Here is a 17523-nt window from a genome sequence, read left to right as displayed (position 1 = left end):
TATTCTTTTGGGAAAGAACTCTTCACATAATTTCACTTCTCAATTTCAACAACCCTCCCAAAAAAATTAAACTAAATTTTGTAATATATAATAGAATATTTATAGTTAGAATAAACAATTATAATATCTCCAAAAAATCCTCATTTCTCGATCTTTACTATATAGATCAAGTCACTGTCCAGCCTATTTCCTTCCATAACCTTCATTACGAGGCTATCGCTACAAATTTTTCAATGAAAAAAAGATGCTGAAATATTTTGATAATGAATATTTAAAACAGATGGTATAGCCCAAGCATTATAAATAAAGAGCAATAAAAGGCATCTGAAGTAGAAGACAGCCATTGCACAGCAACATAGGTATTGCCACGTTATCTGTCTGTTTGATTGCTCGGTTATAGCGAGAAGAGTACTTATTGATAGGTTCTTTTTATTTTTTTATTTTTTGTTAGCAGGTATACATTAGGTGAAAAAGGTTAGCATAATGGATTCCTTTGAGGCAAGGTTGCAGTTTATACAAGTTTTGAAAAACTTACAAAAGACTTTAAACATCACTAGAGAGACATCTCCGACACCATCGCTGAATACAAGCAGCAAATCCAATTTAACAGATCCAGTACAGTTTTATTTGAAAGGATATGAACAACATTATGAAGATTTCCATCAATGTATGTTTACATCGGGAGAAAAAATGGATCCATTGGATAGATTGAACATTGTTATGTATTATCAAATGATTCTAATAGCGTTATGGCCAATAAGTCAAAAAGAAGGCAACAATGAAATTTCCAAGAAAGTAATATTCAAAAATTTACTTCCATCAATTGACAAGATTTTTCAACTAGCATTACCACCTAATGAATGGAAGTCATTAGTAAATTTACCGAAATGCATTGATATATTTAAATCTTTGAACAAAATATGTGGCGGTATCATCGATGAAAACCAAATACAAGAATTAGATAAGGAAAAATTGCCTTTATCAAACTCGGAATTAATCGAGGATGAGACGAAATGGTTAAACATACCAATGGATAATTTAAACAATACCTCCAATATAGATTATAAAGAATCATTTCAAAATTGTTTTAAATTATTAATCGATAGAAAATGTAGACAACAGCTCTTTTTCCAAAATTATGAAAACCCAGATAAACTCAAGCTAATATTTCAATTGCCACAAACTACAAGTACTCAAATAACACTACATCGGATGGAAAGTGACAGAGAAAGACACAAACGGGCCAAGGAACATATGTGGTTCATAAACAAAACCAACATGTTGGATGAATCAGAATTTCAAAACTTATGGAATAAAATCCCAAATTCATTAACTGCAGAAGATTTGACAAGCATTCAAGAGATCCAATCAATAGCAAAACAAAGTTACATGATATAACAAATAGGGAATCTAATCAGATTTTTTTTTTTTACCTTAGTTTTTTCCAACTTTTATTATAGCATTTTCAACCCCTCCTCCCCTTCCCCCTCCATCATTCCATTCCATTCAATTCAATTTCATTTCATACCATGCATAATCATCTACCTATGAAATGTACGAACCCTTAGCAATATACGAACTCGAACAAGATGCATACATAAGGTAGATAGATAGATAGATAGATATATAGAGATAGTTTAAAATAGACCATCGTTGTCATAGTTATCGTCCCTACCATCAACAGTCTGGGCCTCTGTCGCAAGAATATACTTGTGCCAATGGTGAGTAGCAAACAGCTCTCTCACTTTCTCTATAATTGGGCTTATCTCTCTGTCTGGTTAGGATTTCTATTATGATAGATGAGTAAAAGAGAGTAAAAGAGAGAGAGAGAAAAGAGAAAAGAGGAAAATAGTGTGCTAAACCGGTATTTAGCCCTCAACATACGCTAGGGTTTGCTCGGAAAAACTCTGTTAAGTATGGACGGAAACCCTTGTTGTCCCGAAATACGTTAGGGTCGACCTGAAAAATGGATAAGAAATTTTTCATTTTTTCTTCTTTCTGCCTCTTTCTCTCTCTTCTCTATAGTTATTACTAAAACAACTTTCGAAAATGCTTAATGGTTAACTTTCGAAGTACTGGGATTCGAAAGTATATTAGAATTATAAAAGGTTGATGAAGTTGATTCAGCCAAGACATTGGTTAAAAAAACAAGTGGGTTATCTGTCCAAACAGCTGTTGTTTAGAAGATACGGTTTGGGATTGGATCGGAATAGTGACTTTGGAACAGTTTTTGTTTTATTGTTCTATTTAGTATTAAAATTGAAAGAGTCTCGACCAAGTTTAAAGAAGAATATATATATCAATCAGTAAATTGAAAGCCGTACGTTTACTACAGATCGAACTAATCTTTGTCTTTTGATTGAAAAGAAAGAAAATATTTTGTCACTATTGGTTTAGATCTTATACCATTCGTTATTTTGCTGTTCCTTTTCACTTTTACTCCAGTCATAGCCTCATACTATTGACATTTGGAAGATTAAAGTTAAGTTGGAATTGAACTGAACTGAATTGAGTTGAGTTGAATTGAATTGAATTGAATTGAACCGAGTAGAGTTTAAAAAACGAACAAACAAACAAAAAATAAAAGTATCATGGTTATTGATTCTTCTCTTTCTCCCTCGAGATCGAGCTCTAGTTCCCGTCCTCCTTTGAAACCTACTAGTACAGAATCTATGGTTAGAGGTCGTCAAAGACCAGGATCTTCTCAATCTTCTTGGATTAGAAGTGCTTCTGCTTCAAGTCTCCTTAGGAAAAAAAGATCAATGACTCCAAAAATGGCTAAAGAAGATGAGATTAACATTAACAATTTAACTGCGTTGAATAATAACACTAATATTGATATAGTTCCAAATGTGCCATTTCCTGGCCAGTTCACTAAAAATTCAAATTCAAGCAGTAGCAGCATTTTGGTAGATTTATTACCCTCTTTTGAAATGTACAATACTTTGCATAGACATATACCACAAGGTAATGTCGATCCAGATCGTCACGACTTCCCTCCAAGTTATCAGGAAGTTCAAACTCAGCATTCTTCTATTCTACCTATCCATGAACGTCCAGATTTAATGAGCATTAACCCTTTTAGCCATAGTTCTTCAGATTTGACTGTTAGCAATACCAATTCCATACAAGGTTCCTCTTCATCCACAAATTTACATGCTCATAATTCACTGATAGAGAATAGTTTACATCCGTTATCAACTCAGCATTTAAATTTACAATCAACTACTTCCGCCGCAGCAATCGATAATAATATCCCAATTGAAGATGACTTAAATGGTTCCGATAATATTTTTATCGATAAACTATATACTTTACCAAAACTTACAACCCCTGTAGAGGTCGATATACGTATAACAAAACATGCCCCACAACCTCATGAGAAGCCAGAAGAAGAATCTATTCTAAAGGAATATACTTCTGGTGATGTCATTCATGGTTATTGTATTATAGAGAATAGATCATCTCAGCCATTGAAATTTGAAATGTTTTATGTCACATTGGAGGCATATACTTCTGTTATAGATAGACAGAAGGGAAAGAGAACCGTTAAACGATTTTTAAGAATGGTCGATTTGAGTGCAAGCTGGTCTTATACTAACATGTGTCTAGCTACTGGTGTAAACTTAGTAGCCGGTGATGTCGATTATGATCACTCTATCATTGGATTAAATAACAACAGAGTACTGGAGCCAGGCAAAAAATATAAAAAATTTTTTACTTTTAAATTACCAAGTCAGTTATTAGATATAACATGTAAACAGGAACAATTCGCTCATTGTTTGTTACCTCCAAGTTTGGGTTTAGATAAATATAGAAACAATGGAAGATACTCTGGAATTAAAGTTAATAGTGTCTTAGGTTGTGGTCATTTAGGTATTAAAGGTTCACCAATCTTAACATATGATCTTATAGACGAGAATTTATCCATCAATTATACAATCGACGCAAGGATTGTCGGTAAAGACATGAAATCTCAAAAGTTGAATATTATGAAAGAACAGGTTTATAATATCAGAGTTATACCTTTTGGTTTCTCATCAACAGTATATAATGATACCAAACCACTGCAACAACTGAAAGATATCACACTATTAGTAGAGGATAGATTGAAAGCCTTAGAATTAATTTTTGATAGATTAAAAAATAATGAACCTATTACTGATGATGATATCCATACAACCTCTGCCACAGCTAGATATTCTAATGACTCAAGTCTAAGCTCGGAGCAGATTTTGGAAAGAAAAGTACGACAATTATATATAGATGGCGACAATGGACAGAATAAGCGTCTGAGCCTATTTAAGGACTCCAAGAGTATGGAATTTGAGGATGACTACGTTGAGGCAGAATTGAATTATAAAATGAAGTCAAAATCATTATCCACATCAAACCTAACATCTGGTCTTTTCGCTGGTCTTCTCGGAACCCCTTCATCATCTCCATCACCACCTTCTTCTTCTTCGTCAGCAATGCACTCCAGCAGACCTGATATCTCTCCAAATGGTAAACTTGAGAAACTGGGTATCATTGTATTAACCTGCAAGGTTCCTAAAATAGGTTTAACTTATTGGTCACCATCGCTATTAAGGAAGACTAATAGGTTCGCATCGAAGAATCAGCATGATAAAGAAAATTGGCTAAAATTAAAGAGTACACTACCTGAGGATGAGAAAACTTCATTGAAAAAGCTAGATATCCAGTTATCTTGTCTATTGTCTAATAATAGTGCGCCGCATGATCCTCCTGAGATTCAGTCAGTTACAACTGAGTTGATCTGTGTTACTGCAAAATCCGACAATTCTATCCCAATCAAGTTAGATTCGTCATTATTAATGAATGATGAAAAAATCAAGAATATGAAGAGAAGGTTTGCTGATTTCTTGGCTAAGATTAAAGAATACAATAAGAAATTCAATGAAAAGATCGTTGAATTGAATGACCTATACAATTCCAATCGTAGCAGCAACAGACGTGAACTTAAATTCACTGATTTTGTATCTTCACAAATTTACAATGATGTAGAAAGTTTGGCAAACATCGAAGTTAACACAACTCATTTGAATGAAACGTTCAAGAAGCAAATTCAGACTTTAAGATCCAATAACGATATTATATCTCCATCTATGACTAACGGAGGAGCTAACGCTAGTAGGAGTTCCAGTGCTACTAGGTTGTCAACTACTTTCAGTGGTTCTAATTCTAATTCTGGATCCAAAACTTCTATATCGTCTAAATTTACTGATCAGATTATTCATAGATGGATTAAAAAGACTCCATCAAGCTATAAAAGAGAGGTATCTGTTAATCTAGAGTACAATCCTGAAATTAGGGAGACGTTAGTGCCTAGTTTTGAGAGTTGTTTGTGCTGTAGGTTTTATTGTGTTCGAGTAAGCATTAAATTTGATCACCATGTAGGTGTCGCAAAAATTGATATACCTGTAACAGTGAAAAACTTTATGGAGTAAATGAATAATTAGAGAGCAAGTGGATAAATAACGAAGTTAATTTTTTGATTTCGATTCAAGATATTTCTTGGGAGATTGGTTTTTGTAGAGAAGCTATTTAAAGTAACAAACAAAGTTTGAAATAGTTAATTTTCTAGGAATTTATGTACAAATAGGTATATAATATAAACTGTATATAGATCGTATCAAATCTAAAAAAACAACAGCATTATAGATAGTAATAATTACGAGGACGTCATACGAGGAAGGGGGGGAGTGGGGAATATCATTAGGAGTTTAGTTACAAACATAATTTTAATAGCGAATAATGTAAGGGAGATTTTTTAAGAAAAAACACACACACACAAACACCGGTTTAGGTTAGGTTAGAATAGAATAAAGTAGATTAGACTAGATTAAATCAAATCAAAGCAAATCAAACCTTAATACCCCAATGGATGGCGCATACACCAAAAGTTAGACTTTCATAACCAACGGATTGGAAACCTGCTTTTTCTATCATTGACTTGAAGGTTTCTTGATCAGGGAATCTTTCAATAGATTCTACTAAATATTGATAAGAATTATAATCGTTAGCTACAATTGAACCTAAAACAGGCAAAAATTTAGCCCATTGTTGATAACCTAGGTCTACCACTTCGTTTTGAATTTTTGAAAATTCCAAACAGTAAAAGATACCACCTGGTTTCAACACTCTGTAAGCAGTGTTTAAACCAGCTTGAATATCAGTAAAATTTCTAATACCAAAGGAGACGGTATAGATATCTTTTGAGTTTGATTCAATTTTATCCAAAGTTTCACCATTCTGTACCAAGAATTGAACTCTTGGGTCATTGAAGTACTTGTTCTGGTTCATTGCTCTCTTTTCACCTTCTTTCAACATATCTGGATTAATATCTACGATATGCATTGTAGACTCGGTATCGTGGAATTTAGTTTCAGCATGGTCAAGTAAACCAAATGCGATATCACCAGAACCACCAGCGACATCGATAAAATTCAAAGGTTCACTAGAATTTGGTCTTTTACCAGCATCTAGTTTATTAATAAAATGATCTTTCCACAATCTATGGATACCCAATGACATCAAATCATTCATCAAATCGTATTTGGTAGCCACAGAAGAGAAAACACCAGCAACCAATTTCTCTTTATCATCTTTTGCAACGGTCTTGGAACCAAAATGAGTAAAATTTGGATTCGGAATTGAACTTGAACTTGAACTTGAACTTGAACTTGAACTTGAACTTGTATCTTGTTTAGTCTGTGATATTTTTTCATTGCTCAAACGATTCGTATAACTTAAACATCTAATAGCTCCATTACCATTCTTAAGAGAAACCCTTAAAGAGTTAGAAACAATAGGTAACCTAAACATAACGAAAAACAACAACAACGAATCGAATACACAAAAGAAACCTAACAGTTGTTTTTTGTCCCTTGATGCTGAACCCCAACGAAAGAACTAGTATGAAATTAAACAACAAACAATAAACAATTACAAGTATTGATTGCGGTTCCTCATCCCAGTTTATATACCTCTCACTTTTCACTTTTCCATTAATTGATTAACTAATTAATTTTTTTTTCTTTGCACAACTTTTCGTTTGCTTGTTTCATTGTGGGATTTGTATTGTACACTGGCCGAGATGTCAAACGAACGCCATAATGGAGCTGATTTATTTGCTTTTGGCTTTGGCTTTGGCTTTGGGATATAAAGAGAAGGTGTCAGTAAATGGAGAAGTGTCAGTGGCTGGGGGGAGGGAGTGGGAGTGGAGTCTGGTTCAGGATGGTGTGTTAGATCTTCTGGTCTTCTTGTTATGAGGTTTGCTACTTTTTATATTTGTTGGTGCTTAGCTATTGGAATAACAGATTTGGTGTCGTCGATGCCTGTCGATGAGGCCAAGGTGCAACTGTTCAAGGACACGTTGCGTAATATGTCCACTGTGAAGACGGACGATCAAGTGTCTATCTCTGAGCAGATCGACCAGGTTGTGTCGTCGTTGAGTGGGCCCGAACAACAATGCGAGTCTGTCACTTGGTTTAGCATGCTTTCACAGGTGCTGTTTGGAAAGAAACGATTGTGTGGTGGTGATGGGGGTACTACCTAGTGTCTAAGTTACAGACAGGGTTTTGGATGTGGATTCAATGCCAAGAATATATTAGCTGGGGCCAGTTGGGGGGATGAATGAGTTTGGAAAGTTAAGAGAACAATCATACATCTGAACTTGTAATACAAAATAGGTGGAAATTGGGGAGTACCCCTCCCCTCCCGCTGTATGTATATATATGCATGTCTGTATATTGTTTAGTTCCTTGTAGTGCTACATAGTATCCCAATAGAAAAAACATCCATCACCGTATACGAGACACATAGTAGAAACGCGTTAGACTCTTCCTTTTCCCTTTCCGATCTATGAAATATACCCATCCCATACTTATATTATATTATATTATATTATATTAAATTGAACCTATTAATAGTCAGAGTTTATGATTGATCTAGACTTGGTTAGAGGTCTACAAGAGCAGTAAGTGGTACGTTTGTGGCAACAAGAGCCATTCAAATCAATTCCATCTGTTTTATCATAGTTCCAGCATACTACAACTTCACCATTCAGCCACTTCTTTATATTTCTCTTTCACGTTCGTTGTTGATTAGTAAAAAACGTTTGAAATTGTTACTCATTAGCATACACATCAACTCGTTATTGACAAGGAGGCTCCATACCCAACTCGTTTAATCGTGAATCGCAATAATCTGTTTGATTATTCAAATGGCACATCGTTAAGAAAATTACTCCTATCGATTTTTGACAAATTTAAACCATGTCCACTGAGAGATCTAGGACAGAAGATACAAATCTTCGTGAACAGCAATCTAATGATCGCTTACTTTCAAGTAATGCTACATCAATGGATGACAAAAGGAAATCAGCAGTTCTAATTGCTGCCAAATCCCTAGATAGAGAACTAAAACACATCAAGGATTTGAAGAGGTTTTCTATTGGATCTATGGATATGTTGATGGACCCTGAATTAGAATATAGAGTCTCTAACATCAACAAACAAAGCACAGATACTTACAGCAAAAGACGCAGCATCACATCAGATTTGCAACCTTTGGATGCAAATGATGATTTTTCAGATGACCCTTTAGGGATTAAATCAACAGAATTTCTACCATCTTCAGTTATAAGATCATCAAATCCTTCAGGCAACAGGAGTGACAAATATACTAGGAGAAAGTTAAGCGGATCAAGATCCCTGAATACAATCCCTGATTCGATGGCATACAACTCAAAAGCTTCCACTACAAAGAAAAATCTACTCTGGGTCCCGGCTGACAAACATCCAAATGTGATGCCAGATAACTATATCCAAATGATACAAAACTCTTTGAATAACTTATCTTTGGAGTCAAATGAGGATGTTGATAAAGATTCAAAAGTCTTACCTCAGGAAAACAAGGAAAACATATATGAGGATAGAGAGAGATTAAGTGTTGCATACAAGAGAAGAAATAGATCATTGGTACGAAGACCATCTCAACTAAGAAAGTCCTATACGGAATTCAATAACTCCGATGATGAAGAAGACAATACTGATGAAAACAATTTAAGCAAAAACAATAAAGATACCAATGAGAATAGCGCCAATACGTCAATGGATTCAATAAAAACATCAAAATCGTTTGACAACAAACGATATTCTATTTCCTTAAAGGATATCACGGCTGAATTGACCAAAATATCAAACAGTGTAGGTCTTTCAGATTCTGACGCGGTTTCATTAGCAAGATCCTTAAGCATTACTGGTCCTTACCAAGATGAGACTGAGAGTGATGGTGCAGGAGATATAATGCTGGACAATCCATCAGACGAGGAATCTCTTAACGATGAATTTGTGTCAAACATGGTTTTAAGGAATGGACTAATGATACCGACAAGATCTTCGTTGAGACGAAGTAAATTCACAACATATAGATCAAGAACTTCAAGCTCAGATTCATTAAGTCCGAAGAAACAGAACTTTGATGATAAACAGGAGACTTCTGTTTCTTCTTCGAAGGCAAATGAAAATGAAATTAAAAATCCTTTTGGAAAACTACCAGAAGTTAATTTAAAAGCCGAAGAATCTAACGAAGACGATGAGTCCTTAAAAACTTCCCCAGCTGCAAGTGATTTTCAAGATATTTATGATCATTACCGTCAACCAAGTTCAGACTGGGACATGGAATTTAAAAAACATGATGACACAAGCTTTACTGACAGTTCTATAACAAATAGTTACTCGTATACATCATCTGTTCAAAAGCTAGATACAGAACCCAGTGATGAAATCGAAGATCAAAACAATGATTTTTCCTATGAAATCGATTCTTATGAAGTCCCTGACAGTGACAAATTTGATAACTTGGATGGGACAGAAAACAGCCTAAACAACAAATCTAGTACTAGTATAAATAAAGAGCATATCGAAACTTCAAAACCAAGTGAATTATTAGCCAAAGAAAATGAACCGGAAAAGCACCATTCCAGAAAAGCAGCATGGCCGTGGTTTTCTAAAAGGCATGGTGAAAGTCATGAAAAAAATCATACAGAACACGAAAATGAACCTTCAAAACAATCTTTTGAAGGTATGCAAAGTTTTGTTGTCAATGGTAATGTACAAGAGGCAGATGATGCCAAAAAGATTGGATCAAGAGATTCCAGTAATAATCGTCGCCGTACTTCAAAAAATCGTCATATTCAAATTTTTAAACCATTTGAATCTCAATCAACAGGTGAAGAAAAGAATGATTCAGGGGAATCTAATCAATCATCAAATAACATAAAACAAAAGTTTGAGAAAACATTCGGAGATTTATTTAAACGTAAAGGTTCAAGGAAATCAACAAGCAAGGTACATAGAGAAGCCGGTGGGCAAAAACATGAATTGAAAAGTAAATCATCATCTAGCAGTTTGAGAAAGCTACGTAAAGCGTCGATAATATCCAACAAATCGACGAATGATTCTGAGTCAAGAAGCAAAAGTAGTATTTCACCAATATCGGCAACCTTCAGAATAGATGAAGATGAACCAGATACTAACAATACTAATTTATTAGCCGACAGCGAAAGAAACATGAATACAATTGATTCAAACCTTGATCGATATATAAATGAAAATGAAAGTCATCCAGATGATAAAGAAACTGATGAAAATGTGCTAGAACATGTAATTGAAGAGACTATATCGGAACAAGAAAACCAAGGTCTATCTTTGCAACCGGCGGTAAGTATTAAGAGTACTAAACACGATAGTGCTAATAATTCTGAATGTAATAATAATAATAATAATAATAATAATAATAATAATGATGATATTAATAGTAACAATAATGCTGACAGTGGAAAATCTTTTAGGGTTGTTTCTGGGAATAAGGAAATGGGACAAACTAAAACTCGTAGTAAAGATCCATATGCGAATAAACCAAGGGCTTCAGGGCAACGTCGTCATAATAAGCGTAAGAATAACAATGCAATTTCAAGAGATGACAAATTAAATAGAAGGAGAAAAGAAGAGCAGAAGCCATCAAATAAAGTTGAGCAAGGAAATATAATCCAATCTGTTCTTCCACCTCGTAAACTTGTATTTGCTGATGTACATAAATCAGATATACCCAATGGACCAATACAGTTTACAGACAGTGCATTTGGATTTCCCTTACCACTATTGACGATATCTACCGTTATTATGTTCGATCACAGATTGCCTGTCAACGTTGAGAGGGCAATATATAGGTTAAGTCATTTAAAATTGAGTGAACCAAAAAGAGCATTACGAGACCAAGTGTTACTGAGTAATTTTATGTATGCATATTTGCATTTAGTGAACCACACGTTATACATGGAACAACATGAACAATTACCGACTTCAACTATGAATCAAACAAACATTGCCATGATGACAGATAGTGTAAATGAAAATATTTTAGTTGGAGCCAATGGACCATAGCAATAACAAATGTTATAAAACGATATAATACTAGTACAGGCATAATATTTATTTTAAGAATCAAACTGAGGCGATGATTTCATTTTTAAGTATTGGGTGAAGCCATGGCAAGCAGAGACAGATATATGCCCAAGACCCTATATTGAAGTCAATATGTAATAGTCTATTCTATATAAAAATATATTAATGACATCTATATACCACGGACACTTAAAACAAACTGAATTGTGGATACCCAAAAGGAAAGTTTCATATTAAACGACAGGAACTGTGAGATAACTGAAGTATTTAGAATAATTTTATCGTAGTGACACAATTAGTGGATCTCTCCCCCCATTTCATTAATCCAGTTTACAAAGTAATTATCTCCCCCTCCCCCGAGTGATGATCTCATTCTTGTTGTTCGATTAAATTAACATTCGAAGACGTCAAAGTATGAGAGAAATCTCGGATCTCAACCTAGAGAGAGATTTGAAGAAAACGAGTGACAGCAAGAAAAAAAATAAAACGAGCAAAGATGCGGGAACAGGTAGTCAAACAAGCAAGTTCCACTAACTCAATTGTTGATTAAAAGTTATGACATGACAAAAAATACTTGATTAGAATCAAGTGAAGAAATAAATATACGATGGAAAGTAGGGATGCTGTGTAGAGAGCAACGACGAAAGGATAAAATAGTTAAATTACAGATATAGAAATAATATTACAGACAAGAAACATTCTACGTCGTTTAATCAAATGAAAAAGATTTGTTCGTTTAACATGTGTTGCATTTCGTAAGATATTTTTAAAGGGGAACAAGAACAACAGTAAGAGCAATAAAGCTATTAAATCACTCTGATTCTCATCCCACAAACAATTAGCAAGAAATCCCGTCTACTACCCAAAATGAAGTAATATCCAAATTCAGAAGTAAGTTACCTTGAGAGTTGCTAAAATGTCACTTCAAACTGAAGAGCCAACCGGTAGCGTGGAGTGAGTCTCTATGAATGTCTTCCACTTTATTCTCAGTATTCCGTTATACAAGAAGAGGAACGGAACTGACTATCTTGTTATTTTGCTAAACAACAACAAAACGAAACACGAATCCACAGAGAGCTTGTTGACTTAGACTTGAAAACCAGCTTGGATTGAGCTTCAGTTTGAGCTTGAGCTTGTTTGGGTTGATTTGAGATGCTGTTCCTTTCTAAAAAGCAACGTGAAAAATTTTTCACGTTGCTTTTTTTTTCCTTTTTATTGTGGTTTCTGTACAGACACACACCAATATGCCTCGTTTCGTTTCTTTTTATTGACGCGTTCTGCGTCGAGGTCTGACCAAGAAAAATAAAAAGATATTTTCGAAAGACCACAATTCAAAAGAATTTCGAGTTACAAGAACCTGTGGATACCAAGTCAAGTAGATATTTATTATTAAGAACTTAGCAATTGTAATTACAATAACAACAACACCAACAACACCAACACCAACGCCAAAGCTAAAGGAGATATTGCTCGAGAGTGCGTAATGAATTCTAGATTATATTTTGAAAAACTGGATTGCTATTGATTTAAGAGCACAATTTGTGCTTTTTATTCGAATCATATTATAGCAATCAAGTAGTAGTTATTTGCTTTTACGATTATTTACCCAAATATCAATCAGGTTAAAAACTATTACAGTAATTTCAGCTTATCTGGAAGGAAGGGAGGTTTGGTCCACATCTTTTTAGTTTTAGATTAAGAAATGTCTTTTATGTCTTGTGTGCTTATGCCAATTTCATTGCTTTTTAGGATGCTGTTCTTGTTCTTGTTCTTGCCTACTTCACTTCTCTCTTTGTCGCTGGAAACAGTCCTGTAGCATAACTGTTCATTAGCAGGTTTTAACCGATGCATGCAATGGCATTAATTATTAATTATTGTTAATAATTTATTACAGTATATTCATATAGTACCGGAACATTTTAATCCAAGAGATGTTATTTCATTTCATTGATATATAAAGATAATGCTGTTAGAGTTCAAAGTATGTTTACTGTTCTTGAAGTATTGTAATATCTCTCTTGTTTTGTTTTGTTTTCTGGCTAATATTCAAAGTAATATTCTTATTCTGGGTTTAGTAGGTCAGTTCTATTGAATAGTAGTCTATCGATTAACTAGCAAACTTATACATATTTTTTGTAATGTCTGCTAAGGATTCCAAAACTTTAGAATTGTTTGCCAAGAGCAGATTTGAAGAACACAACACTGAAGCTGACTGTTGGGTTAGTGTAAAGGAAAGATTAATCTATGATGTTTCAAGTTATCTAAAGGATAATGCTGATGCCGATTCTTCAATTTTGGAACATGCAGGTAAGGATATTACCAAATTAACTAAGACTAGGGAATTTAAATTCATCTCTGATGAATACTTAGTCGGTTATTTGGCCACTGAAGAAGAAGAAGTTAGATTATTAACCAACAAGGATCACAAGGTTGAGGTTAATTTACAAGATGGTACTTATGATTCAACTGTCTTCGTTAAAGAATTACCAGCTGAAGAAAAATTTACTGTTGCTACTGATTTAGGTAAGGATTTCCAAGACCATCATTTCCTTGATTTAAACAAACCAATGTTATGGCAAGTGTTATTCGGTAACTTCACTAGAGATTTCTACATTGATCAAGTTCACAGACCAAGACATTACGGTAAAGGTTCTGCTCCACTATTTGGTAACTTCTTGGAACCAATTTCTTTGACTCCATGGTGGTTGATTCCAATCATTTGGGGCCCTGTCGTTGTCTACCATTTAAGTGTAGCTTTAAACAACATGAACAACATCTTTGCTGGTTTCTTATTCTGTTTGGGTATCTTCGTCTGGACTTTGATTGAATACTGTCTACACAGATTCTTATTCCATTTAGATGACTGGGTCCCACAACACAATATCTTCTACACTTTACATTTCTTATTACACGGTGTTCATCATTATTTGCCAATGGATCAATATAGATTGGTCGTTCCACCAGCTTTATTCTTAGTCCTTTGTACACCAATCTACAAATTGGTCTTTGGTTTGTTGCCATTATACTGGGCTTATGCTGGTTTTGCTGGTGGTTTGTTAGGTTACATCTGTTACGATTTAACTCACTACTTCATCCACCATGTTAAGTTACCAAAGTTCATGCGTAAAGTTAAGAAACATCACTTGGAACATCATTACAAGAACTATCAATTGGGTTTCGGTGTTTCAAACTACTTCTGGGATAAGGTCTTTGGTACCTACTTGGGTCCAGATTCTCCAGCTTCTATTATGAGATACAAATAAGCTGCTGAATCTTTAAATATCATTTTATAAATTTATTGTTACGTATTATTTTTATCAAGGGAAATAACATTTTATGTTTTAGACATCCAATTACTTTTTGTTTATATATATTTTATTCTATTTTATTCATTACAGATAAATCGTCATCTCTACAGATTCATATGCCTTACTACTACTGTTATTATTATTATACATTGAACAAACCCTTTTTCATCTAGTTATATGGAATTCAATTCAAAATGGTTCATTGCTTACATATATCTATATCACCTTCTAATGACTTTGTATTTGTTCTTTGGTAATTTCATTGGTTTATCATTACCAGCTACTGGCGCTGGTGGTGCTTCATAGATCGATTTACACATTGGATGTCCCATTAAATATGGACTGTGTAACGGTACGATATCATTCATCTTGAACCCTTTGACTTTTGGAATTCTCTTGAATTCAATGTTATCAAAATCTGAGCCATATGGAATTTCTCTTAATTTTTCAATAGTAGTAGGATTTTTTTGTAAGAATTCAGATATTTTTTTCATCAATTGTCTTTTACCACCTTTGAATTGATTAGCAGAAGAGACTAGTTCGCCATTTTCCTTTAATAGAACACGAACTCTACCAGGATTACCAAAATCTTGAGGATGACACTTCTCACCTTCAAATATACATAGTAACCCTAAATCACGAACTGCATCAGCTAAAGTCTTTGCCAAAGGATTTTCAACTGCAAGAGCCTTTGGAACTCTTCTACCTTCTTTATGTGATCTATTCTTATCAAAATAACAGGGATACAGAACCTGGAACCCTTTAATCTCTTCCATTTCTTTTCTACTCATAGTCGTGGTGCCTTCAATCTTACCAGTCTGAGGGTTAATAAAATTAATCTTCTCAACATCTCTGGATAGTTCCTGTTGTTGCTGATGTTGCTGCTTGAACCTTTCTTCTTCTTCATCTTGGCTTCTCACTACTGTTGGAACAATCTTTGGAGCAATTGGAGTCTTCAAAGTAGGATCTAGCTCGGCTAAATCCATCTCCAAATTATCAATATCATTATAATCATCAATCTCTTCTAACTTTGGCATCTTGAAAGTTTCGTTTATATTATAAGCAATTTCTACTGACTCTCTTTTTTCCCAAAACAAAAACCAGGCAGATAAATAATTACTATCACTAAACAGACTTCACAATTCAATGTAAACCTACTTATATCCCACTTCAATCAATAATTCTTACTACTTCCTCGTCATTACGTATTCATTATTTATTCTTTACACTGTCTGGTTTCTTTATATTTTTCATTTTTTTCATTATTCACTAAATAAATTTTCAGTATCAAAATTTCAACAATCAAGAAACCATCAAGTTTAAAGAGATATCAGAAGCAAAATGCAGTATTATTGTGATTCAGCTGCTGAATCTAAAGGTTCATTAGCGTTGCTCAAGAGTGATTACAGTTGGATTCAGGTGATTGCAGGTCTTTAACTTTTTAGTCAAATTGATTTTGCTTCGGTAGAGACAAGAGGATTAAACGTTAGGTAGGACGGATAAGAAGATGCTATAGAAATTGGTATTAAGCAAGATGTCAGAGAATGATAATGATAAATCGATAATTGATACTGCTAACAGACTGTTAGATTCATTAGAGCAGTCCCATAGGTCTGATTTAGGGTTGCATTTGTATTCGTCGTATCTTTTGCATGTTCTGTTGTACAAGGCTAACGAGAAAAAGCATATGTTTGAAATAGATCAATTTTATAGAACTCAAGTTAAGGAGAATTGGAGTAGTTGGCCAAATCCGAATACAATTATAGATCCACAGACAAATGTATTATATGAGGATGGTGATGTTGAAGAGAAGGTGTCAGAGTTGAAGAAAGGTGAAGTATCAAAAAGGGCAATGAACCATGCTTCCAATATGATGAAAAGAGAATTCAGTTCGAGTTGGCAAAAATATCTTATAGAGTCGTCAAGGAAGTCTGGAAGTTGTCTTGATGTCAATGAATTAGAGGTACCCACTTGGGTTTGTGAGAAAATAGAATCAAAATTAGATCATTTATTCGAAGGGTTGCACAACATGGTGGCTAAACAAAAGAATATAGAAATAGACCAGTATGTATCAAACGGACAGATTAGAGTGTCTCAGGAAGATTCTCAAGAAGATGTAAAATTAAACAAGCATGTCTCATTCAACTTTCATGATATAATATCTAGAGGCTGTGAAATGGGAGAAAAAATGGATGAAGTATATATGAAATCACTGCGTTTGTTTAACGATATACCACATTCTTTCAGCAAAAGTCAATTCAAAATATCAAAACATAATTTGAAAAAATATAAACCTTCAACAGAGGCAAAAACCGATATTTCATTAATTTTTAATACTTCCAGGGAGGATTTTATTCAAATCGAACAATTGCTAAGGGATAAACGATTAAAGGCTAATGAAAAGGGTAAATTGAAATACTTAAACAAGAAGAATAAGGAATTGGATACCAATAAAAGGACATTTTTTAAAGTTAACAACAATAATAAGTCACATAAAATTGAAAATAATGAAGATTACAGCATTAACGACGCACTGGTAAAAATACCACGAACATAAAACTACTCAAAGACTAGCTTGACTAGATTATAGTTTATTATACAACTATTTTGAAAGAAATCAGTTCATATCATTGTAACAATTTAGCATTTATTCTATATAACTTTAACTCTTGGTGCTTATTCTTAGCATCAATATAATGGGAATATAAATATGAAATTAATATCTT

General features: G+C 33.9%; 7 protein-coding genes across 7 annotated transcripts; 5 read left to right on the top strand and 2 right to left on the bottom strand.

The window, feature by feature from the left end:
* Positions 1 to 483: 483 nt before the first annotated feature.
* On the top strand, positions 484 to 1398 carry CTK3 (Ctk3p; the record flags this gene model as incomplete). The annotated part of the gene is made up of 1 exon (XM_001645578.1): positions 484 to 1398. The coding sequence occupies one exon, from the start codon at positions 484 to 486 to the stop codon at positions 1396 to 1398; it is 915 nt and encodes a 304-aa protein (XP_001645628.1).
* A 1193-nt stretch (positions 1399 to 2591) lies between these two features.
* BUL2 (ubiquitin-ubiquitin ligase BUL2) lies at positions 2592 to 5468 on the top strand (the record flags this gene model as incomplete). The annotated part of the gene is made up of 1 exon (XM_001645577.1): positions 2592 to 5468. The coding sequence occupies one exon, from the start codon at positions 2592 to 2594 to the stop codon at positions 5466 to 5468; it is 2877 nt and encodes a 958-aa protein (XP_001645627.1).
* Positions 5469 to 5883: 415 nt separating this feature from the next.
* Positions 5884 to 6846, bottom strand: COQ5 (2-hexaprenyl-6-methoxy-1,4-benzoquinone methyltransferase; the record flags this gene model as incomplete). The annotated part of the gene is made up of 1 exon (XM_001645576.1): positions 5884 to 6846. One exon carries the CDS (start codon positions 6844 to 6846, stop codon positions 5884 to 5886), a length of 963 nt encoding a protein of 320 aa, XP_001645626.1.
* Positions 6847 to 8297: 1451 nt separating this feature from the next.
* ZDS2 (Zds2p) lies at positions 8298 to 11468 on the top strand (the record flags this gene model as incomplete). The annotated part of the gene is made up of 1 exon (XM_001645575.1): positions 8298 to 11468. One exon carries the CDS (start codon positions 8298 to 8300, stop codon positions 11466 to 11468), a length of 3171 nt encoding a protein of 1056 aa, XP_001645625.1.
* A 2159-nt stretch (positions 11469 to 13627) lies between these two features.
* On the top strand, positions 13628 to 14752 carry Kpol_541p9 (fatty acid 2-hydroxylase; the record flags this gene model as incomplete). The annotated part of the gene is made up of 1 exon (XM_001645574.1): positions 13628 to 14752. One exon carries the CDS (start codon positions 13628 to 13630, stop codon positions 14750 to 14752), a length of 1125 nt encoding a protein of 374 aa, XP_001645624.1.
* A 266-nt stretch (positions 14753 to 15018) lies between these two features.
* SEC65 (RNA-binding signal recognition particle subunit SEC65) lies at positions 15019 to 15834 on the bottom strand (the record flags this gene model as incomplete). The annotated part of the gene is made up of 1 exon (XM_001645573.1): positions 15019 to 15834. One exon carries the CDS (start codon positions 15832 to 15834, stop codon positions 15019 to 15021), a length of 816 nt encoding a protein of 271 aa, XP_001645623.1.
* Positions 15835 to 16331: 497 nt separating this feature from the next.
* On the top strand, positions 16332 to 17354 carry RRN9 (Rrn9p; the record flags this gene model as incomplete). Its single annotated transcript, XM_001645572.1, has 1 exon — positions 16332 to 17354. The coding sequence occupies one exon, from the start codon at positions 16332 to 16334 to the stop codon at positions 17352 to 17354; it is 1023 nt and encodes a 340-aa protein (XP_001645622.1).
* Positions 17355 to 17523: the final 169 nt, after the last annotated feature.

The sequence above is a fragment of the Vanderwaltozyma polyspora genome, genomic scaffold (genome assembly GCF_000150035.1).
Source record: "Vanderwaltozyma polyspora DSM 70294 KpolScaffold541 genomic scaffold, whole genome shotgun sequence".
In the NCBI taxonomy this organism is placed as follows: domain Eukaryota; kingdom Fungi; phylum Ascomycota; class Saccharomycetes; order Saccharomycetales; family Saccharomycetaceae; genus Vanderwaltozyma; species Vanderwaltozyma polyspora.
The sequence above is the reverse complement of the archived record's forward strand: the minus strand, read 5'-3'. Positions and strand labels throughout refer to the sequence as shown.